General features: G+C 33.5%; 3 protein-coding genes across 3 annotated transcripts; 1 reads left to right on the top strand and 2 right to left on the bottom strand.

Annotated features, from left to right (window-relative positions):
* Positions 1-1,838: 1,838 nt before the first annotated feature.
* LOTGIDRAFT_218017 (hypothetical protein) lies at positions 1,839-5,017 on the top strand (the record flags this gene model as incomplete). Its single annotated transcript, XM_009060745.1, has 6 exons — positions 1,839-1,919; positions 2,755-2,847; positions 3,161-3,252; positions 3,566-3,667; positions 4,079-4,200; positions 4,732-5,017. 6 exons carry the CDS (start codon positions 1,839-1,841, stop codon positions 4,923-4,925), a joined length of 684 nt encoding a protein of 227 aa, XP_009058993.1. The 3' UTR covers positions 4,926-5,017.
* Positions 5,018-9,296: 4,279 nt separating this feature from the next.
* Positions 9,297-20,096, bottom strand: LOTGIDRAFT_192045 (hypothetical protein; the record flags this gene model as incomplete). The annotated part of the gene is made up of 17 exons (XM_009060744.1): positions 19,991-20,096; positions 18,819-19,520; positions 18,370-18,428; positions 17,627-17,900; positions 16,942-17,163; positions 16,348-16,548; positions 15,841-16,020; positions 15,278-15,434; positions 14,630-14,758; positions 14,395-14,474; positions 13,931-14,034; positions 13,254-13,523; positions 12,750-12,871; positions 12,050-12,186; positions 11,525-11,638; positions 10,035-10,226; positions 9,297-9,445 (listed from the first exon to the last, which is right to left on the bottom strand). Coding segments are annotated over exons 1-17 (3,189 nt in total), but the record flags the coding sequence as incomplete, so codon positions are not given.
* LOTGIDRAFT_218015 (hypothetical protein) lies at positions 19,991-22,256 on the bottom strand (the record flags this gene model as incomplete). Its single annotated transcript, XM_009060743.1, has 4 exons — positions 22,219-22,256; positions 21,514-21,649; positions 20,770-20,948; positions 19,991-20,539 (listed from the first exon to the last, which is right to left on the bottom strand). Coding segments are annotated over exons 3-4 (720 nt in total), but the record flags the coding sequence as incomplete, so codon positions are not given.
* Positions 22,257-24,275: the final 2,019 nt, after the last annotated feature.

Here is a 24,275-nt window from a genome sequence, read left to right as displayed (position 1 = left end):
AATTGAATTTCAAGAAATAAGTTAATTAAGAAGATTCCAGCATTTTTTCAAGTCTGTACATAAGACAAGCTATGTAAATCTATTATAGATACATTTTACAAAAGATATATTGACACTGTAACAATGGCTTTAATGAGACAGTCCTAATTACTAATTAGCCTCTAGGTGCTTTACAATGCCCTAATTAGGTAGTTACCATGGTTCGTCCCATAATACAGACTATTGTTTATGTTATTATTTCTTCCTTATGGACTAATTATGAAATGAAATAAATGAGTTTTACGTCCTATTTTTCTGGACCATGTGGACTAATGAAGACGGGACTAATTAGAATAGTCAAAGAACAAAAAATATCATACATAATGACTACGCAGAGCAGCCGTGTTGTCAGAATTAATCAAACTTGAAACATTTCTTTCTAATAAAGTGAACATTTCTTAGTAATGAACATAAATTCACTTCATAAAAAATTAATTTAATCGTTTTGTCAAGTTTTATATACTAAAAATTAAAAATATAAGACATTTTGAACAGGTATTAGCCAATGGCCACTGAAGTGCATTGCTATATACCAGGACAATAAACAATATTTCACTATATAAAGATATCTCTAATGGAATACAATTACTGATTAAATTTGATAGAATAAAACACAGACACCACAAAATTCTCTGAGTGAAACATGTGGCATATTGAAAATGCAAGTAGCACAAAAATCAGAACTGCTCATACCCTACTTCTGTCCCAGGATATTTTACCATGTATGTTCTAGTTTTATTTTCCCAGAACAATGTAATGGAGCTATATTTTAGGTTGATATTGTTTAGTTTTACCCAAGTTTTCATCACCGTTTTACTAACAAACACTGTTCCACAGTTCACTTATCTTCTTTCCCTCCCTCTCATGCTCTTTCTCGCTTTTCATTGGTCTACCTTGGTTTCTCATTTTCCACGAAATTCCCATGACAATTTCATTTACATTAAAGGGACAAATGAACCAGATTGGGTTGATTTGAGTCGTGAATGTATGTAAATAGCCTTCAGTCTCAAACTAGGAATTTCTTTTCCTATTTCTATTGATGTCTTTCTACATATGGCAGTGTCTCAAGAAACCAAAACTCGTCTTTATTACTTCCAAACGCGAATAATTCTGGACACACATGGATTTGAAGGCTCAAATTCTGAGAATGAGCTGTGAACTCTATTACTGGTTGGCTTTGCTAATAAAAGATTTCCATTTCTGAGACTAAGGTATAGTGCATCTGTCCATTTAATGATATTTTCTATTTTGTTTTCCTTTAAGGCCTTTGAAAACTTTTTACAAAAGGTGTGAGCTATGTCCTTTACAATTTGGACAGGGTGTGTCTACAGACAGTGTTTTCATTCATTTCAATAATTCAACTTTTCTTTCAAATTTGACATTCTTTCAGACCTAAAAATCGACAAAAACAAACACAAAAAGCTACATACCTCGCCATGAATGAATTGTTAGAATCCAGGATGTAGTGAGAAATGGATGATAATAGAAATAGTGCTAATTGGTGTTTAATCAATCCCTCTTTCAGCTCATAATCTTTTTCTTATGAATTTTGACAGCTAAGCCGACGTGGATTGGGAAAGCCGGAAGTAAGGAATTTCCCTGCCAAAAATAGTAATTTAAGTGCGACAAATCCAAAAGTCGACATATTAAGACGTTACACCATCTGAATGACACAAAATTAATCGTTACATTTCTTTTGCACTCTTTGTGTTACCAAAACATTCAATTTCTTCAAAACAACGCACCAGAAAAAATCATTTAAATAGTTTTACGACAACTGCACTAACAAATTTGTAAACATGGCGGCGGAAGATATCCACGTCAGACTTTGCCTTCAAGAAATTGTGAAATTAGACCTGGAGGCTAAGGCCTTGATTCAAGTAAGGGCCTCACCAGGCAATATGAATTCAATTCTTTGATTTTTCAAATGTTTTGTGATAATCGGCCGGTTGGTAGCCTGGACATTGTCAATAATCTGTTGATTTGACGCCGATTCAGTGAGGCAGTTATATTGAAGAGGGGAGACAACTCATTAAGCCTTGTTGTGCATAGACATGATTTCATGTTGGAACAGGCTGTATATCTTACTTCCCAATCTTTGTATATAAAACCTGAAGATAATGAGTTTCTTAAACTTTCCCCTGAAGATTATTACATTGCAATTGGCTGGTTGTGGTCGTGGCACTACAAATCATGGATCGTGAAAATGGCCTAATGACATGACAACTCTAAAATATAGGAGTTCCGTTTTGTTTGTTTACATGTACACATAGCATATATTCTGAAGCCTTATTGTCATTTCATATAGCCCAAACTACTCTATGCCTACATTGAGCTTTGAATTGAATTTTTTTCTCTCAGTTCATAACATTCAAAAATCAAATTTTCAACGGTATACCATTTGTCTTAGAATGTCTGCGGGTCCATAGAAATATAAGGTTCAGTGATTTTACATTTGAAATAGACACACTTTTCTCCTCTCCAAGAAAATTCACTTCAACTGAAAATTCCCCTTTGTAAAATCATGTTTACAAATTATAACCTTTCTAGTGGTTGACATTTTCATCAACCCAAAGACAAACAAAAACTCTCAGTAATATTTATAACTAATATTTCAATTCTGGAGACAATGTAGTCAGAGAGTAGATGGCTTTTAGAAGAGATCAATGATTTTTCATAATGTACAGATAAATTGACAATTTTTTGTTTTTAAAGGATATTCGAGATGTGGCCAAGACAACAGAAATGTTGGAAGAATTAAATCAAGATGTCCGAGAAAAGATAAACAAACTTCGGAATAAAATTAACGTAAGTATTGAACAGTTATCTGAATATAATGTATTGTTTTTTAGTGGGTTTTGTTATCTCATTTTATCTTAAAAGTTGCCTAGAAATTGAATATTATGAACCAGTTATCTGAATATTATTTGGATGATTCACTTGTTGGTTTGAATCGTACCAAATTTCCTACCTTAAAGACAATATTTTGATTTATATTTAAATACTTATTTCTGGAGGATCTGCACATTTTGGTCAAATATTGATGGAAAGATCAAGATATGTATCCAGCCCATGTGGTTGTTGTGTCGTGCACCCTTTTTGACAACATATTCTTTTTCAGGATTTGGATGATTTGGGACGTGAACAAGATAAAGATGCTGATAGAGAAGCCATTTTAAAAAACGTGGACACTCACAAACAGAAATTAATGAGGTGAGTATTGAAACAGTCAACTACAATCTGAACAGTCAACTACAATCTGAATATTTCATGTTTACTTTTTATATGTTTAGAACTTTGTCATGACGTAAGGCCTATATCGGTATCCCACCATGCATGTGAATTATAGGCTGTAATCAGTGGTAGAGCCTAAGGGGGAGCAGAGAGGGCAGATATTGCTCTGTAATTAATGCATTTAGTGCTATTTTAACAGTGAACAACTTGTTATTGATAAATCTGTTTTTCTGATCTAGCTCATTAAAATGAATAATGCCTGTAAAAAGTCTAATATTTTTTTTTTTTTTAGCACAATAACATGTCTACGACAGACGAATATTACAACACAGTTGATGATTGATAAACAGAATAAACAGGACTTGTTCAATGGTGGATCAGAGTTACGTCAGAGGTTTGTACATTAATATATAAACTAATGTGTTATTGAATAGCTCAGAAAAAATCTAACACTTTTCATTTCAAGATTATTTTTAAAGAATCAAAGCTAAGACCATAATATTTCATCCTCATATTAACATTGATATAAGAAACCTTCTCAACGAATTACATCTTTATAGGTTGAACAACTTTGAAATACGATCAGTTTTAAAATTTCATGTTAAAAATTTGAATGCAGATGAATAGGGAACCAACTGATTTTATTTATTCAACTGTAAAGTGTTTTTTGTGTATTGTAGAACTAAGTATAAGACATCTTTTCATCATCATTGCTTGAAGTGTAAAAGGCTGACAACCGATTTTATTTCATATTTTTCAGCATATTGTCATTTATATTATATAAAATGTGTTGTATGTATTGTAGAACTAAAGGCAATAAAGAAACACTAGCAGCTAAAGCCAGTAATATAACAGAATCTTTAATGAATTTAAACAGAATGATGGTAGGACAGGTTAAACAGAGTGAACAAACTAATACTACTTTAAGTGAGTATTCTTTTTGTCGATGGGTTTCAATTTCTGGGGATTTCCATTCTACAAAAAATCTTATTCTGAGTACTAATCCAAAGTATAGAATTTTACATTGAGAAAATAATATTAACAACAAATTTGATTGTCAGATTTTTTTTCTCAAAAGATCTTCTCATCAACTTTTGTCAGAAGTGTATTTTACTCCCAAATGTAAGTTTTCTCACTTACCACAAATTTGTATCGTAAGATTTGTTGCGAATTGGATGCCATAATTTCGAGTACTCAGTAAATACAACCAAGTGGTGATGCTTTTGATTTCATAGTCGAAGTGTTCGATGCGGGATTACCAGTATCTATACAGTAGAAAATAGAAGAAACGAATCCTGTATGCACTTGTCCTAACCTGTACCGCATGTGTTCACTTCATATATATTTGTTTGTATTGGTTATTCTGCACCGTACACTGTACTGGAAGAAGTTGCATTAAAACATGTCCCATTTAAAAGTTATCAATGAAATGCTATATTACAACTCCTTTTTTTTCAGTTTCTTCTTCTAAAACAGTTTCTGATACCCACGATGAATTTCAAGCCATGGGAGGCCACATACAGACATCACATAGACTGTTAACAAAATACGATAGACGAGATTTAACAGACAAACTTCTAATCTTCTTAGCTCTAGTCTTTTTCTTCGCTACTGTGTTATATATTGTGAAGAAGAGGGTGTGGCCATCTTGATGTTGGACTGTCAGTCAAGATTTTGTTCAAAACATTTTGTCAATGTGACATTGCTCAGCATTTTGATTCCCTTATTTAAAGTCAAATGGTGGATTGGTAGATGACAAGGAAACATCCAGCTAAATTGATATTGTAGAACAGTTTAACACTCCAATAATGGATTTTAAAATAGTTTGTTCTATCAGAGTGAATCCAAACCCTTAAATTGAGATTTCCTTGCAAATACTATATTCATTAATTACTAATGGTGTGCTTACACTTCTCAAACACAAAATGAAACTAATGGATTTTATGTTGTTAGTCTAAAATTGTATACTGGAGGTACAAAACACAGTTTGATGGTATACTAGTGATACTACTTCAGGACCTGTATTCTCGAAACGATCATAGCGCTAGGATTGTTTCAAGAATACAGGTCCTGGATTACTGAGAGATTGTTCTTATGAAGATTCCACAGTTGAGAACACAAAGAGTAGTATCCCATAAATTTTTCTCCGTTTTTTTAATGTGATCTATCGTTGAAAGATGTGGAAGTTTGAAACTGAGCCTTATTTGTTGTTATTGTTAATATATTTATTACAAATAAACTCAAAAATATGTTTTACTGGTCATAGTCTCAATTGATGGAAAATTTCAATTTCCAATAATTTTGTGTGTCTCGCAAAAATGAGTTTGTTCAGCAAGAGACTAAATGCTACGTGTGTTGGGAGGTTAAAACGATTGTAAAGAGATTTTCTGAATTTTTAGTATCAATATGCACCATGTCAATTTACATCTGTGGTTCTTGCAATTCCACTTAAAGTTAGCATTCTATGACACCCTTTCGCAAAAGCTACTATTGATATAAAAATACTTTTTCCATATTGACCTCTTGAACTATATCACTGGGGTAAACTGGGATTAAATAATTGCATGACACTATCTCAGAATATTGCATGCTAAAAGCAAAGACTATAATTTTAACTCACTGAGACTTTATAGACCCCCAATAAAATTAAGAGAGATATTCGTCTCGAGATTTTCACTCTTTTTCATATTGGCCTCTTAAGACTGCATCACTGCAAAGAATTGAATAAAAGGGGAACCATCTCAAAATATCACAGACTAGAAGCGTGGACCCTAAGGTTAACTCACTACAGACATTAGAGCCCCCAATAAATTAAAGAGAGAAATATTGTCTATTTGTTTTAATTCTGTAGAAAATGTAACTCCATCAATTGTACTCTAAATAAACATTTTCTTATTTACAATGGTGTAACAGAATGTCTTAAAATATAAAATAACTTTCTAAAATGGAATTATTAGAACAACATACAAGGTAATCTTTATACAGTATTTGTTATAGAACTGATAGCATCTAGTGATACAAGCTTCAACAAGTGATTTTTAAAAACTGGCAACTTTTAGTTTCAGTTCATTTAGAGAAAAAAAGATTTTCTGCAAAAGAATGAGTTGTCCAGTACATTATTTGTAACCATATACTCTTTAGATGAAAAAATTTACTTTTTCAACAGACAGCTGGGATTGAAATCTCTTGAATGAAAGAAAGAAACAACTATATTTTACAAGTTTACAATTAACGATCCTACGAGCCAGTCCTTGGCTAAACCCCTTGGCATTGATCTTTTCCGGATTATCCGTACCCATTTACAGCTGAAACGACTGGAATGAGTGATGATGACTTATTCAAGGTCATCAGAACACACAGCCACCATTTGCATAACCTATCCAAGCAAATGACTTCATGTAAAGAACCAACGGTCTAACTGACTGGGTTATAGAACCTCACAATGACCCATATTGGCTATTTGTAGACTTGTGTACTATGACTTATAAATTGGACCAAGTGATTAGTTTTTTGTGTTTTATATCTTAATATGTGTATTGAAATACCTCTACATCAATACATCTTACTCGTTGAATTTTAAACAATACATGGAGCCGCGTTATCCGGTTGATGATAATCCAGAAACCCCGATATCTATGTAAAAGTAACTGTTAATCCGTAATCTAAATCATATATCGAAACTAATTATAGTACAAAGGTGAAACGCAAGGGAGAGTGGGTGCCATTAACTGTATAAATTTAAATTGGTCGATAACATTTAAGGACAGACTTCAAATTATGTTTTTGGCAACAGGCGTCATTACAGAAATGTGAAACGCTTTCTCAATTTTTAAATTTATTTGTACAAAATATACACTAAATTTTGAATTCAAATGCATAAAATGATATTGAGAATAATGAGAAAGATTATTTATATGAATATTAATGAGAATGATTAACCAATCAAATAACACAATTAATAAATTGAAGTACGATTGATGATTTAAACAAGAACTAAGAGATCTAGGGCTGCAACGATTCCTGAATACACGATACGATACTCATCCAACGATACGATTTATTGCTATAATTATCGCGATGCGTTTATTAGAGAAGGGAGGGGGAAAAATAGCAGAAATTGTAAAATTACAAGTTTGTCACTATTAAGCACTTGAGAACATTTAGAAGTAAGGAATTGTGAAAAAATTTGTAATTTTTTTGAGTTAGAAATGAATTTTTACAAATTTTGATGTGAAAGTCATACTTGGAAAATGACACAATTTCTTTTACACACAAGGATTCTGTGTCATTTATTATTAAAGGGAGATAAAAATTAATCATACCCATACATCACAATTATTTTTATCCAACGCAATGCATCGATAAGAAGGAAAGAATGGCGGTTCATCGATTCATCAGTGAATCATTGCAGCTCTAGAGAGATCCAACCAAAAAAAACAGCTCACGAATAAATCACTCATGTGCTTGTTTTTCACATTTTGTATTTAAAGTGCTAATAAACATGTTCCAACAAAAAAAAAAAAAATTCCAGACTTTAGTGCAACAAGGAACATGTCAAAATACGATGCAAAGAATTTTTAAATGTTACCCTACAAAATGCTTGATATTTGAATCACCCAATTTGAAATATAAATGCATGCCTTTTCAGCGTCCAAGAAATCCATACAGTTTGTACACACATTAGACATAATAGTCTTAAAACAGCGCTAAAGTTACATAAAATAGGACTTATTTACAGATAATATATGGCCACCATATTTTGTTCATGATTCTTATTTTTTACAATGTGGAGATTCTTGTACCGTTCTGAAAAATATATTTTCAGTTTAATTTTTTCGTGCCCAGGTTCTTTTAGTATGGCTTCACATAATGGGGTATAAAAATACAGTTTGTTCCCACCACTGTCAAACTAAAAGCACTTCAGCAAATTGCAATATTAACAATATTTCTTACACATATTTTAACCAACAGATGACGAGGGTTTGTACCCTTGCATAATTTTCAAAGCAGTCATTTCACACACGGAATTTCAAATTTGCCTGTCTGTCTTTTACAGTCATTACCATAGCAATCTCAAATTAAAGCCCTTATAAACCCTGAATTCAACTTTGTACCCTCAGTTCTGATCCTTCAGAACAAATTTTTTTACACCGACCAATTCTATCTTAGTGTTAACTCGACACGTCAATTTTTACTCTTTTCCATTTGAGGGGGGATTCCAAATCGGTTTTAAAACTGAGGTGCACCAACCAATTCCAGTTTCTTATTCTCTTCCTTCCATACGGGAAATAAAAAGAGATCCTATCTTATCTTACACTGGGTAACATTGACCTCACCCCTTAGAAATATTACAGAATTCTGGCACGCAATCTATTCTAGAACTGTGGTATATCAATCACTAAATCAGTTTCACCATCATCAGAATCATCAAACATGGGTGCTACTTTCAGTTCCTCCATGGGTAAATTCTGGGGTGGAGTCAATGGTTTATTTTCCATCATTCTAGCTGCTTCTTGTTTCATGTTGGCAATCATCTTTGCTTTGGTTTTACAGGGTCGTCCTCGCTGTCTGACAGCGGCTGGTTCAACTTTCGGTGACCCCTTATTTAACGCTGGGCTACGATTTCCAGCACGAGGTTCTAATTTAGAGGTAGAAAGATTCTTATTTGATAAATTTTCAGAATTTTTTGGAAATAACGCATCCGTGGAGGGGGACTGGTTTCCTAAATTAGAATTATTCTTCTCCTCAGTTTTAATTCCCGATGTTAAGATTTTTTTCACAGTTTTAAAATTGATTGCCTTGGCACTCGTATCGAGTTCAACATTTCCATTGGAACTTTTATTATTATTGTCATTATTATCTACCACGCCTTTCTCCTCCGCGGAATCTTGATTGTCTTCGTTATCTTCCACTGTATCAGATAATGGCGTAGAGGCTTTACTCGATTCGTTACTGCTTGGTTCCTCCTTTATTTTACCACTGGGTGTTTTTATTTTTGATGGTGCGAAGGTGGATAAGATGTTATCATGGTCATGACAATACAATGTTCCTTCTACATCAAATATATTGCCTTTGATATGTTTAGAACAATATGAATTGGGACATTTAGAACATCGTTTAACAGCAGCTTTACCACAATCATCACAATGGTGCCAGGGACACAGCCATTTACCTATAATATACAGAAATAATATATAGAAATAATATACATTATTCATATTGAATGTACTTTTAGTAATCTGCTAATGGGTTATGATTTCCTGATAGGAGATGATCACATCCTTTTGTCCTGACAACATCTACAAGATAGTGGCTTAGCATTTTTGAGCGAAGATTAATTCTTTATGTCACAAATTATACACAAGAAAAATATTCTATACACAGTAAAGTATATGGACCTATAGGAAGCAGAAGGCCAAATAATTCTTTTGAATGTTAGAAATGTATTTAAAATTATTAGTCGATGTAATACGATACTGAAAGACAGAAATGTGTTAATACCCTTCAGTCACGAAAAGACGAGGCACAGTGTCTGGGATGGTATGGGATAATCGATTCAGTAGAAAATAGAAGCAAACGTGAAACATGTTGGTACTCTGAGTTTCACATTGTGTGATATGTAGACAACTGGCTTACTGTTGGAACTCGGAGACACTCTGTGCGATATATGTAGACTACTGTTGGAACTCGGAAACACACACTGTGCGATCTGTAGACAACTGGTCTATTTAAGACAAGCTATTAAAGTAATGAGTCTATACCTGTAGGAGGTTTAGTAAGATTTAAACATTGTAGATGATAAACTTTAGGACACGTGTTATGATCACACATCACTAGTTCTCCCCCTTCTTCACATCGGAAACAATCATCATCATGTTCTTTCTTTATATCTATCTTCTTTTTACGTTTCTTTTTCTTGTTCCCATCTTTTACTCTATTAGCATTCGCTATAGCTGCTGCCGACTGAAATCAAAGAGAAAGGTTATCAAAATTCTATATAGATTTATAGGGTAGCATTCGCTATAGCTGCTGCCGACTGAAATCAAAGAGAAAGGTTATCAAAATTCTATATAGATTTATAAGGTAGCATTCGCTATAGCTGCTGCCGACTGAAATCAAAGAGAAAGGTAATCAAAATTCTATATAGATTTATAGGGTAGCATTCGCTATAGCTGCTGCCGACTGAAATCAAAGAGAAAGGTTATCAAAATTCTATATAGATTTATAGGGTAGCATTCGCTATAGCTGCTGCCGACTGAAATCAAAGAGAAAGGTTATCAAAATTCTATATAGATTTATAAGGTAGCATTCGCTATAGCTGCTGCCGACTGAAATCAAAGAGAAAGGTAATCAAAATTCTATATAGATTTATAAGGTAGCATTCGCTATAGCTGCTGCCGACTGAAATCAAAGAGAAAGGTTATCAAAATTCTATATAGATTTATAGGGTAGCATTCGCTATAGCTGCTGCCGACTGAAATCACAGAGAAAGGTAATCAAAATTCTATATAGATTCATAAGGTAGCATTCGCTATAGCTGCTACCGACTGAAATCAAAGAGAAAGGTAATCAAAATTCTATATAGATTTATAAGGTAGCATTCGCTATAGCTGCTGCCGACTGAAATCAAAGAGAAAGGTTATCAAAATTCTATATAGATTTATAGGGTAGCATTCGCTATAGCTGCTGCCGACTGAAATCACAGAGAAAGGTAATCAAAATTCTATATAGATTCATAAGGTAGCATTCGCTATAGCTGCTGCCGACTGAAATCAAAGAGAAAGGTTATCAAAATTCTATATAGATTTATAAGGTAGCATTCGCTATAGCTGCTGCCGACTGAAATCAAAGAGAAAGGTTATCAAAATTCTATATAGATTTATAAGGTAGCATTCGCTATAGCTGCTGCCGACTGAAATCAAAGAGAAAGGTAATCAAAATTCTATATAGATTTATAAGGTAGCATTCGCTATAGCTGCTGCCGACTGAAATCAAAGAGAAAGCGCCCAATTTACCGGCTACATAATTACAGAATATATACCAAAGCAGGCAGTAAACTGGCCTTTATTAAGTGACGTCACAATAAATTAACGTTATCTTATTTTACTTGGAGTTCAGGGTATATGACGGTTTATTACATTTACACTCAGAGTTCAAAGTGATAATAATATTGACTGCATTGAAAGTTATTTTCTCAATTCGTTATATTTCTGATTTAATTGTTTGAAATCTCAATTATCAAATATTTCACAGCTTACCTTGGGTCTAACCCCTAAAAATCCACTACAGTTAAAAGCTCCACAAGCACACACTGTTTTTTCATTTCCAAGACATTCTAGGTTATAGTTGAACGTTAATTCAGAACCTGGTGAAATAGAAAGATATCCCATGAGAGAATTTATACAAGTTTATAAGTTTACACAAACTATGAATAATTAAACGTTGTTTGATCCCAATGGATCTTATAACTTTTCGATTTTCAGCAGAATTTTTAACTTAAATCATCCATTTCTTTGCAACTTTTTAACACTTATCATTTACTAAAACTAACATGTTTTTTGTGACAGACAATTATGAAAAACTTTGATAAAGGAATATAAAAGTTTCATTCCTGAATACGAAGTCCTGTCTTCATTAATTCACATGGTGCAGAAAAGTAGGACATAAAACTCCATTCCATTCATTTCATTTTTATTTCTAAATACAAAGTTAATATATGCAAATCTGGCTTCAGAAAAGTATTTATTGTGAAAATTGAATGACAATTTAAATTTACCTGCAGAGATATCATTGAGAGCAAACAAACCAACTCTAACATCACCGTTTACCATCCATTTCTGAGTCTCACAGTTCGGTTGACATGAATGATTCATAAATCGAGATAAATTCCCTTTTGGTCCTGCATCTATTACTCTATAAATACAAAATATTGAAGTTAAATCTAACTCAAAGCTGAGTTGAAGGTATTGGTACGAGATTTACTATGTCAAAATCTATATGCTAAAATATAAACGTATATACATTTTGCAGGGAAGTTTATTGTTTGAAGTTTGGAATTTCAAATGTATCTTCGTTTTAAGTGTTTGTGTAACTGGCTTCAGACTACGTTTTGTGCCAAGGAACCCATCTTCACAATGTCAAGCTATTACAGACTTCGTACTCGTTACCTTGACAACAATAGCCACCTTTCTTGTATCACGGAAGTTTGTTATCAGCGATTTGATTGGATTGTATGCTAGCGAATACAGCCAATCAGAGGCATTGACAGAAAGTCTGGAACCAGAAGTCATAATGTTCAAGTCTTTAAGTTAAGGGTTTCTGATTGGCTGTATTCGCTGGCTTAAAATCTAATCAAATCGTTTGATGCTAGAATAGTGGCTATTGCAGTCAAGGTATATGTTTGTTATAGCTTGACATTGTGAAGATAACAGTAACCACGAGATGTTTGTGATTAGAAAGAAAGACCACCAACCAACCTGTTTTTATCAAGAGTTAACATATAGAAATTAGTGATATTATCTTCATGAGCCTGTTTGATTCTTCTTCTACATTCATCCTCATCTACCAGATCTCCTACATACTCATTTACAAACTGGCCCTGTTAAACATTCATTTACATTCGTTAGAGTGCATTGTGCAATGAGGGAAACTGGCCCTTCTATAGGTATTTATGATGCACATCCTAAACAGCCAAAATCTAGGCAATTAGGCTTTCATTTACAAACTCACACAGTAACTATGTTTCTTGACTTCAAACTTTTACTAAGCTAAAGGTAGGCCTACAGTGACAGAAATTTATCATGTACAACCCTAAGTAACCTAACACTAGGCACCCATTTCTGATTGAGCCAATAAGGACAGGTAACTACAGGTTACGAAGGAAATTTTTCTTATTTCTGACATGTATGGGTTGGTAACTAACTTACTTCAGGCCAGTACCTATTTACAATTACAAACTGGTTTTGGAGATATTAACTTACCTTTTTGACATCAACTTTAGTATAAAGTCCCCAGCCTCTACTTGGAGTCTTCAAGGCTTCTGAGTTGGGGTATTCTCGCTTCGTAAAACGTTGATTCTGACATTTCTCGGCTGCAGGACAGGTTTGTGGATGACATTCATACATTAACATACGATTTAAACAATCTGAATCATTACTACAGGGATTATCTTGATCTGGTTTACATTCACACCTCGGAATCTCTGATAAATCAGCTTTATTAATCTGTACATTACCTATTGGTATATTAGTCTGAAATTATAAATTACATAGTCTGATTCAATCAAGCTTTAAACTAACAAAATATATTTTGATTGGTTACAACTATATATTTTTCTTTTTGGCATATTTGTCTGAAAATATCAATGATGGTCTGATTCAGTCAGGATTTCAACAGACTCATGAGATTTTTGAATGGCTAAATTTGTAGGTTTCCCTTAAGTATACTTGTCAAAATGAAAGGATGGAATGCTGATTAAAGACATGTCCATGAGAACTTTTACTATGTTTCATGAAAATGGATTAAAATACAAAAAGATATATAGAAGATGATGAGAGTAACTTGTGATTTAATGGTCAAAGTAAACTGATCTGTACTTGATCAAGTACCTACATTGTTTTACAATGAAGCAGCATTCTCACTAGTTCTGTAATCTTACCTTGACAAATTTAAAAGGTGCTGGTTTTTTAGAATTATTTTCTTTCTCTAACTGTTCTTTATTTGCTTTAGCTGCCTGCCATATTTTAAAAGCTTCTGTAGCCTCTATTACACCTGAAATATAAAGATAAACTTATATATCCTCAGGCTCAAATGAATCCTTTCAACTCAGTCTTTATGCCATTGGAAGCCTTCTCTTTTTTATGTATGTTGACGATATAGAACTTCAAGGGCCAGTGGCAGTAGCCAGCTGATGCAACCCCTCAGCCAGTCGAAAATTAGCAACCTCGCTTGCCGACAGGTCTAATTTTAATTTGAGATGTGGCCACAATTTATCATCAATTAATGCAGCTGTGAAATAGCTGATCCAATACAGTATCTGATACAAAGTAATCATTAGAGAACAGCTTCAGAAATTCACTAGCATTTTCTCAAGATTCAAAAGATTTAAAGGTTGCACAATACCTTTTCCAAATATTTTAGCGAGTCCTTTAGCCTCACTCTGATCTCGACTGCCTTTATCGCCTTCTTGAAACAGAAACACCCTGAAAATATAGATTATAATTTCATATTTCAATTCTTTAACAGTTTCTATGGACACTGTCTAAAATATCATCTGTTGAGAGTTTTTAATCATATTGCCTCAGAATATTTAAATCATTTTAATTTCACAAAATTCTTAATTTACACATTAACTTACCTTCCTTGATGTGTCCAGTAAAAATCATGTGAACCAAAGAACCGGACTGGAAATTCTCCAACTTGATGTGTTTTCTCCTGGATATTTAATGGAACATTTCGAGGATGACAAATTTCTCCCGGCCACCATCTGAAACATGATGATATATTGAAGGATGATATGATTAATTTGCAGATAGTATTAAGATATACTGTTAAATTGTATTGCCAAGAGGATTTCCAAGTGAAGACAAAAACCTTGCAAACACAAGCCAACTTTATTCATGCTCTCTTATTTTAACTGTTCTAACAAAACTTGCCCTACCAACACATTAAATGTGATTTTAAATGGGAGTTCATCCAATCCATTTTATAGTTTCGAGAATTTCGCCATTATAAAAGCTAAATTTGTCGTAACTTTTAGAATTCATACAAAGCTGAACAAAAAATGCAATAAATGAGTCATTATCAATGATGTCCCAGCTTTAAAAATAAAAAAAAAACCCTTATCATAATCAAATTACGAGATAACGATTTTAACAGAGCCCAAGATGACTTCTATCTATCTTTGATTAGGTCAGTTAAACCTAATCATATCAGATAGGATATATATTAGAACAGGGCAATAAACAGTTTATATCTCACCCTAGACTATATCATTATGACCTACCTATAATTGCCTATTTTAATCCAGATCAAGTCTCCATAGAGAGGTTTTTTACCACTTGAACAATCCTGACAATACCAACTTCCTTCAGGGAAAGATAACTTCAAACATTCAGGATGGTAGGCAGCAGGACATGATTCACAACATAGTAACGTGCCTCCTGAAATCAATTCAATATCAATAATCTTGTTCTACATCTGGTATATTAACAATCTATAATCTTATATTCAAAACAATATCTCATTTCCATATACCATTAAATCAGGCTAGAGGTAGAAGATGATACTGAAATAATATGTGATGCCACTCACGGTCCACAGGGTTATTAATTTTTATATATTTCTTTATGTTTGTCAATATAGCACCCCTTTTTAAGTCTTATAACATACATCAAATAATCTGTTTTTTGATATCACCAGACAATATTATGGAATAAGCTCACTTCTCTAATAAAATATAAAACACATCTTCCATAATTATTGTCTAGTATTTATGATATGTACTCTTAATGTCGTTCAAATCTTTTTTAAGGTCAACATTTCTTGGTATTAGTATTAAATACCTACCTTTACTACATTGAAAACACCAGCTGACGTTAACATGAGCATGATGTCTCTGAGTTTTATTGGGTTGGAAATGTTTACTACAGACAATATGGTTTCCTGCTAGATTGATAGCTCCAGCTGCTATACAATAATCACCAGCATGGTAAGCTACTGGACACCGTACACACCTCAATAAACGACCTGCAATTATTCAAAATATTCATTAAGATTTGTCAAAACAGATTTGATAACTGTGTTAAATGTGAAGACAGACTACTTTAGAAGCTGTTTTATCCTGAAGTTTTTAGTCATAAATAACTGCTGTTTGCCATTATCATGTGGAATCCCCTTGAACCATTCACTTTCAATAAATCCTAGAACTACAACTATGTAGGTCATACACAGGCTAATACAGGAAAGAAACTAGCCATGCCAATTGTACAATAAACAGAGGCTCATTTCCCTACCATTTTGTTCCATAAAGTTTTCAAAGCAATGTGTACAAATTGAAAGTATTCAAAATAATACCTTTTGTGGCTTTAGGATTTTTAGGATTATCTGCTGCACAGGTAGCACACGTATGAAGAGGACAGAAATATGATTTGCCTTCTATACGTGACTGAGGATATTTCTTAAAACATGATTCATGATAGAATTTACCACAGGATGATACAGAACATTTCCTTGTTTCAGGACTGGCTTCTTTACAACCAAAACATGTATGATTACCTAGAATAGACAATTAAGGGAATTAAAAAACTTTTTAGATACAAAGAATTGTTTCCAATCAAGTATGGTTACCTAGAACAGATGGGGAATTTATTCCGCATGAAACAGACAAAAACAGAATTAGAAAACTTGTGGACAAAATAGCATGGCTTCCAAAATATGATTAGCTATAACAGATAGGGAAAAACAACCAAGCCAATGACATCACTATTTCAATGCTTTGAATAACTGGCCTACATCTTTCAAGGGGAAGACACAATATCACAAAAACTGGTAATGAATGTGTCAGAAACACAAGAACTGATTGAAAATCAATGATATCAGTGTCCCCAATTCACATAAATACTTTAGAAAACTTTCTTTACAATTCCTGCAAATTTCAAATTGACCTACCGGTTTCACATTCATTACACTTAAACTCTGCTTCCTGATAATCTGAGACTTTTAAACAGCTGGCATGGAAGTGACCCTGACACGCCCCTTGGCATTCTAATAATTGTCCTGGTTGTTCACATATAACACAGATATTTTCACGTTTAGCGTTACTAGTAGCGTGAAGTTTAAATATATCTAGTTCGTACTCCCCATCTCCTGACTTTATCGTACTCTGTAATACTCGTGATTTCAGATCATTCTGTAACAGAAATAACATTTAATTATTTAAAAGTTGCAAATACAAAATTTAATCTCAAATTTCATGCAGATGTAAGGGTAAGTCTAATTTGCTGTAAACATTAAACAAGTTAATTTCAAGTATTACAAGCTGTGACAGTCACTTATCATAGTTTCCATTCAGACATAAAGGAACAATAATTTGCTGTAAATTTTCAGAATCTAATTAACTTATTCTTATTGAAAATATAGGATTAAATCAAGGTGTATGACAAACAGGTTAATACAGCTATACTACATTGCTCGAAGTCCAAGAAAAAGCCCTGAAATCCAGGATCAAATTTCTTGAATAAACTCTGTAGTTAGATACATCGATAATAACAGATAGAAAATGAAATGTGATTGACAAATCAAGTGTGACTGAAGTTTTCGCAAGTTATATTTTTTAAGCAAGTCGTGAAGTGACTTACCCTAGGTTCAGACTTTTCAGATCCTGAATCAGAATCATGATTGGCTGGAACTGATAACAAATTTTTAGATTTCCGCGATTTTTTCTTCTCTTTTCCTTCTGGCACAGACGATTCTGTATCTTCTGTGGCGTCCTCTGGCGTCGCAGTCGAGCTCACTGATTCAGATCTACGCGATTTAGATTTAGGTGGTTTTGTGGATTCTTTCGGAGGTTTTGGTGTATCTTTCTTTTCTGATTTTTTCTGTTTTTGTTGCTTTTCTGGTTCCTCAACCTGCAAATAAAATCAAAACATTGCAATACCTTTTTATTTAGACAGAAATGGAACAGGAATGACTCAGAATATTAGGCACATACAGTCATGACTCATGAGTCTAATCAAATTTGTAAACTGCTTCACCGGTTATTGGTTGATGATGAAAAAATTGGAAAAACCTTTCATTGTTATTATCTTTCAGTTTCCTAAACATTTTCTACATCCTTTCTCTATCTATACTACCAAATAAATACATCACACTTACTGATGGTATAGGTGTCTCAACAGAATCAGTTTCCATAGCAACTTCTTCTTCACCATCAGATTTCATTTCACTTTGTCTTCGAGACTGAAATTCAATCATTTTAAGTTTTAATGATTCACAAAAACCCTTCTTTTGTGAGAAGTCTTAACTGAAAATATTTTAACAAGAGAGTATCTTTGCTTAAAGTTACCCTTATTTTCCTAACTAAATAAATTAACCTACCTTTCTAGTGCCTGTAGATTTAGGGTTTACATTCTGCTGACCCTTTTTATCTTCATCAGCTTCTAATTTCTTTATGGATGGTTTACTTACTCTTGGAGACCTTTTACCTACAACAGATCACAATACATGTAAATGTGTGTGGATATTCTGGGAAAGATCAAAGCCAAATAGATTTGGCCAAAATCCAGCTGGAAGGCAGCATTATATAACAGGATTAAATACTGGAAAACCCTTTATAACTGGGTCAAGGATTCTAATCTCTGTTGGTTCTAGTTGATAAACTGTATATGAATATGGATATTCTGGGAAAGATCAGTCAAAGTCGACACTATCTTTTTGAATTTATCCATGGTAATTTTTTTTTTGTTCTACTTTCTCTCTAACCACCTAAGCATTTAACAAATTTTAAAAGTCAGAAAAACTAACACAACAACGTCAACAATACATACCTGGTGAACTTGGAGTATCAGAATCTACTGTAAATTTAGTTTTATATCTAGCCTTCTGTTTGTCTGTCATAATACTCCATTGTTGACTGAGATGTTCTCGGACCTCGTCCCCTGACCAATCAGGATGCTCATCCAACACGCTCTCCTCATGTTTATTATAAAACGTATCGAATGAGGCTTCGTATTTCACAGTTTTAGGGCGCGTAAATAACGCTTTGACTAGACTATCATCTGATTTGTCCTCTTCTCTGGAATCTAACTTCTGTCGTTTTGAATTCTGTTCCACCGGTGTGTTAGGTTCATCCACTGACGAGGGAGATGTTTCGTCACTTTCAACTTTTCGTTTCCGTCCACGTTTTTTTGGAGGAGTTCCGGGAGTGTCTTTAGATTTCACTGTGGTAAAGTTTTGTTTTAAATCATACACAAAGGTATATTTCTCTTGTCTTTCTTTGATATCAAAGTTAAAGGCCTCCGTAGCTTGAGCTACGCCTATGTCCCAAGCACATTTACGCGTTGGCTGGATTTTAAATGATTGTACAACTTTTGGTTTTAATTTTTTAGACGCAGTTTGGATCTGTTCGTCGGCATGATCCAAGAATTCCTTCAGGCCTTTAAATGGAATGGTAGAGGACTCCGTAATCCAACCTCGCTCGCCTTCATTACCAAAATATTGTACATGATACATCCTGGTCATTCGACTACCTGAAAATATACAAATGAAATGAAGTTTTACGTCCTACTTTTCTGTACCTAAATATATCCAAGATTTTATAATTCATTGAATAGTTTGATCAAACCAAATACATATAATATACAAGGTTTTTTACTCAAAAACTTAACTCAGATAAAAGCAGAATTAAAGTAATTTGATTGGATATACTTTAATTCGATTGGATAATAAAACTAACTTTAAAATAGATTTTTCAAATTGACTTTAAAAGACCAATCAGAAGTCGGAAAACTAATACCATCTAACATTAACTTTTTGAGAATAAGGCCTATTCCATAATTCTTATCCTGCATATCCTTGGTATACACGTTACACAACTATTGTTTCTTCTTCTAACCTATTTCAGGTTTGAAAAGTAGATTTATCAATGAGCAATGTCTAAGATCCAAATTTTTGCTATTTCGCACAAGGACACAAAAAAGTCTGTTGATGAATATCTTACCAGAGAGCTTAGTAAACTGGAAAGTATAAGGACATTCAGACACCATACAAGGCCACCATGGATGACCCCCAACTTTCCCCCACAACATATCACCCATTGCATATTTAGCTGGTTTCTTAGCCTCAATTTCTGGAGAAGCTACAATAGGAGATGCTTTTGCCTGGACTTTTACTTCTTTTGGTGATTTTTCAGTTTCTTGGAATTCTGATTTGAGAACTTTTCGCTTCACGACTCTTTTGACACGCTGTTCTTGATTATCTGGAGAAGGGGAGACAACTGACTGTGATGGAGTATAATCTGAACTGTCGGCAGCATCTTTCGACTTCCGACCTCGTTTTTTAGGAACAGTCAATTCCGTCTTCACTTCAACTTTTTCCTCTGGGGATTTCTCTTCTGGTTTCGAGTCTCCATTTAATTTCGATTCACCTGCGTCTGCTTCAACTTGATCTAGAAGGTTCTCAACGTCCATGTCTGTTTCTGATATCTTTAAAACAGCTCCTGTACCTTCAACATGGGTCACTGTCACATTCTCTAACTTATCTTTATCCCCTGCACCTACAAATAGTCAACAAACTTCAAAATTAAATCCCTTTTAATTTTTACTTTTTAAAGGTTTCTTTCCTCTGAATTAACTCGTACGTTTTCAACCACAGGGAAGTGTCCCAAGGTGGGGACACATTCTGATTCTCCAAAAAATTTAATTCAAAACCTCACTGTTAAATCAAAATTTACTGAATCTTAAATATCACAACGCTTGTATACATTTCTAAATTACTTACCTGTCATTTGTTTAGCCTTACTGTACGCTTTCTTTATTCCCTTATCCATAGTGGGTATCTGAGGTAAATGATGATGTACTCCACTAGAGGGCAGACTGGCTGCCGGCCCGTCACCGCTACCCAATGCAGACCCATCTCCATTTGTTAAATTTCCTGCTGAATTATTCTCCATTTTTACTCTGAAATTACATTTCTATGGATTGTATAATGCCTTGAAACAAATTAAGAAAGATAAGCAGTTCATGTTCGCTGCTTATTTGCACCTTATTTAAAATCAACTGAATCTAATAGTTACACAAATCAACACCAGCTACAAACTTCAGAAAAATAAAATATGTTCACTTTGCAGGACTCTATAGTCAGATAATGATTTGTTACTCTCAACCATGGACTTTCAACAACAAAATAAGAATTGAATTAGATACGAAGAATAAAAATAAACGCCCCAAAAAAGCAAACTTCTGTCCATTACGACTTTTTTTATAGATTAAAACTGAATCAACAATGTATTTCATTATTTTTGCTCAAATATATAAGTAGGCTTCTTTTATTCAAAAGGATAGGTACACCCTACTTTTACCGTGAATTACAAATATACCGCATGAAAAGAAGCATGCAAGCATGGCTAAAATATTTACTCAAGCAAATAAAGCACATCATTAGACATAGCAAAAATTGCACGATTCTCGGTCTCTTCCTAATCGCATCTGTTTGACACATATGTTATTTTATGTTAATGCCTACCTTTAATTCCAGAGCAATCTAGAGTCTTATAGTTGCTCAAGATTTGCTACTTTTAAACTAATTCAAAGCTATGCCCAGTATTGACATTGTCTATGGCTACCTTCTCTTTAAGTTTAAAACCCCACTGTCCCAAATCCTTTAAAAAATTGAAAATCCAAATAGAGACAAGACCAGGGCTTCAAGTGTATTCTTTTTCAATGACAGAAAAAGATGTAAATCATAGATCAGTGCTTTATAAACTTTAGTTCAACAAAATGTTGGCCTATTGTCAGTTACATGGACCTGATAGAAAAGAAGCCAACCTATTCATTTTTCATTTCAAGTTTCACAAATTGACCAAAATATTCCATTTTATATTGCTGCTACATCATACACATCTTTCAAAAATACATTTTAAAGAGGGAAAACAGTCAAGAAAGAAATGTGGCCTATTTAAGATGAATCATCAAAAATCAGATGATAAAAATGTCCCCAAATTGTTCAATAAAGGGAAAAAATTAATCTTGGGAAGCCATCTTGGATTTGCGACGCCTCCACGCGGCAAGAGTAAAAACTCAGGGAAAACAAAGCAAAATCTTCAAAAAACGATGGTACAGCATTTATTCAGAATATCTTGCATTCCGTATGTTCTAGGGCACATAAAAAAGTAAAAAATTGTAAAAATTATGGTCCAGATTCGCGTAAAAAAGGGAAAATTCCACTTACAATCGGAGAGCATTCAGTATGGGCTGATAGTCGGATAATTACGGCGGGAAAGTTGCCTCTACTCTGATTGGTTTATTGAGGTCACGGAAATGGGCGACATAACTTATAACACAACCGGCCACAATGATTGACCAAATTTTCACCTTTTTTGAGAATTAAAGCCTTCTTAAAGCAAAATTCCAGATTATATTTGTCTAAACAACCCAAACGTTCATTTTAAGACATATTTCTACAGAAAATTTGAAAAAATATGGTAAAATTGAGATAAAATTTAATTTTATATGTTTGGACTTGGCCATTAAAATCAGAAGTTTTTTCACAATTTGTGAGTTAAAAGTCGACAATTTTCAATTTTAATAGATGGATTTCAATAAATAGCAAAATATTTTGATATTATAAAGCATTTGTGAGAATATTCCATCATATTCATCAAGATAAAAGTTGTAATTAATTCTTTTATTTCAATTAGACTTCAAGTAGGCCTATATATAATGTCAAAATCATCTATAAAACTTTTAATTCCATGCAAAATTGCCAGGATTTTGTAAGATTCTCCAAAACTATTTTCTAAGTTCCAAGAAAAAAATACTTTGGGCCTAAACAGCCATCTAGGCAAATACTGTTACTATGAGAGAGGAACGAAAGTCCCAATTTCCTAATAAAACTGGGAAATCTGTAAATTATTTTGGATGTTTGTGATGTATGTGGAATTATCTAAACTTGTATGAAAGAAAAAAAAATACCATTCTCATTCCCATACATCTCTTCATATAAATGTATCATGTTATATCAATATATTAATCGATTTCTAAGTTAGATTTCAGGGAGTACTTATTTCAGGACTGGTGCCATGGCTATATATAGTATATTATATAACATGCAGTGTATGTTTGTGTGTGTGTCTTTTTAACTAAAATCATACTAATGACTAACTAATATTTTCACATAATTAATAGACTTATCTATTGCTCTGTGACCCAGGCCAGTGCTTTCATTGAGACTCGTCTCAATACACCCTAACACCCATACAAAGATGGTGATTCACCATTCAACTTATATGTATACAGCATATTTCCTTAATCACCTCCTAAGATGACAACAAATTTGTTCAACAGTAGACTTACCTGGTGTCATAACTATACTACAGACTCATTTGTTGCTTACTAAAACTTTATAAAAGTTTTCTATCATAGATATTAAAATCTTACTTTAACTCCTTACTGACAGTTCCAGTTTCTTCATTTAATGTGTATTAATCTAATAATCTTGATTTTTAACTTTGACATCTGCTACATATATAGAAAGTCTTACTCTAAGTGGGGTACATCTATTTTTCTTGTGCTGACCCCATTTTCAAAGTCCAATGAATCTTTAAGAAATGTGAATCAAAATTAAGAATCTCAGACAGTGCTTCTGCTTTCTTGAAGTTGAAGGTTTTGGGTGAAAAGTTACAAATATGTGAGGGTTATTTCCAAATAGATAGAGGTTGGTTCACTTTCATCTGTTAAATAATATAATAATTGAAGATATGTTATGCTACTTTTCTACCCTTGTTGATTAAATGAAGAGGTGCATGCAGTGTGCGACGAGGGAATTTTTTTTTGTGACAGTGAGCCTCTTATATTGATTAAAGCTGTCAAGGTATTTTGTACAGCCTATAGTGCACATAGTCATGGTTTATTTCTTATCCAAACAGGACCATTATTCCATGTTAGTCCCTCCGACCTGTAGGTTGAACAGGGTTGAAAAATCTTGACATATGCTGGGGTCAAATCCATGGATCCCACATTAGTGAGCAAGTGTCTGACTTGTTCAATCACCTCAGCTCGCCATCAAAATGTGAGAAAGAACTTATCTAACCCAGGGTCACAATCTTGAGGATAATTCAGTTTTCATTGTACTTCTGTCTAGAGAAACTCCAGACACTGTTTGGAAATATTCAAACAAGACCATTCTTCCATGTCAGTCCCTCTAACCTGTAGGCCTATCACTGACAGATGGAAACAGGGTTGAAATCCATGGATCCCACATTAGTGAGCATGCATCTGATTTGCTCA

This window comes from Lottia gigantea (assembly GCF_000327385.1).
Source record: "Lottia gigantea unplaced genomic scaffold LOTGIsca_44, whole genome shotgun sequence".
NCBI classification, from domain to species: Eukaryota; Metazoa; Mollusca; class Gastropoda; family Lottiidae; genus Lottia; species Lottia gigantea.
The sequence above is the reverse complement of the archived record's forward strand: the minus strand, read 5'-3'. Positions and strand labels throughout refer to the sequence as shown.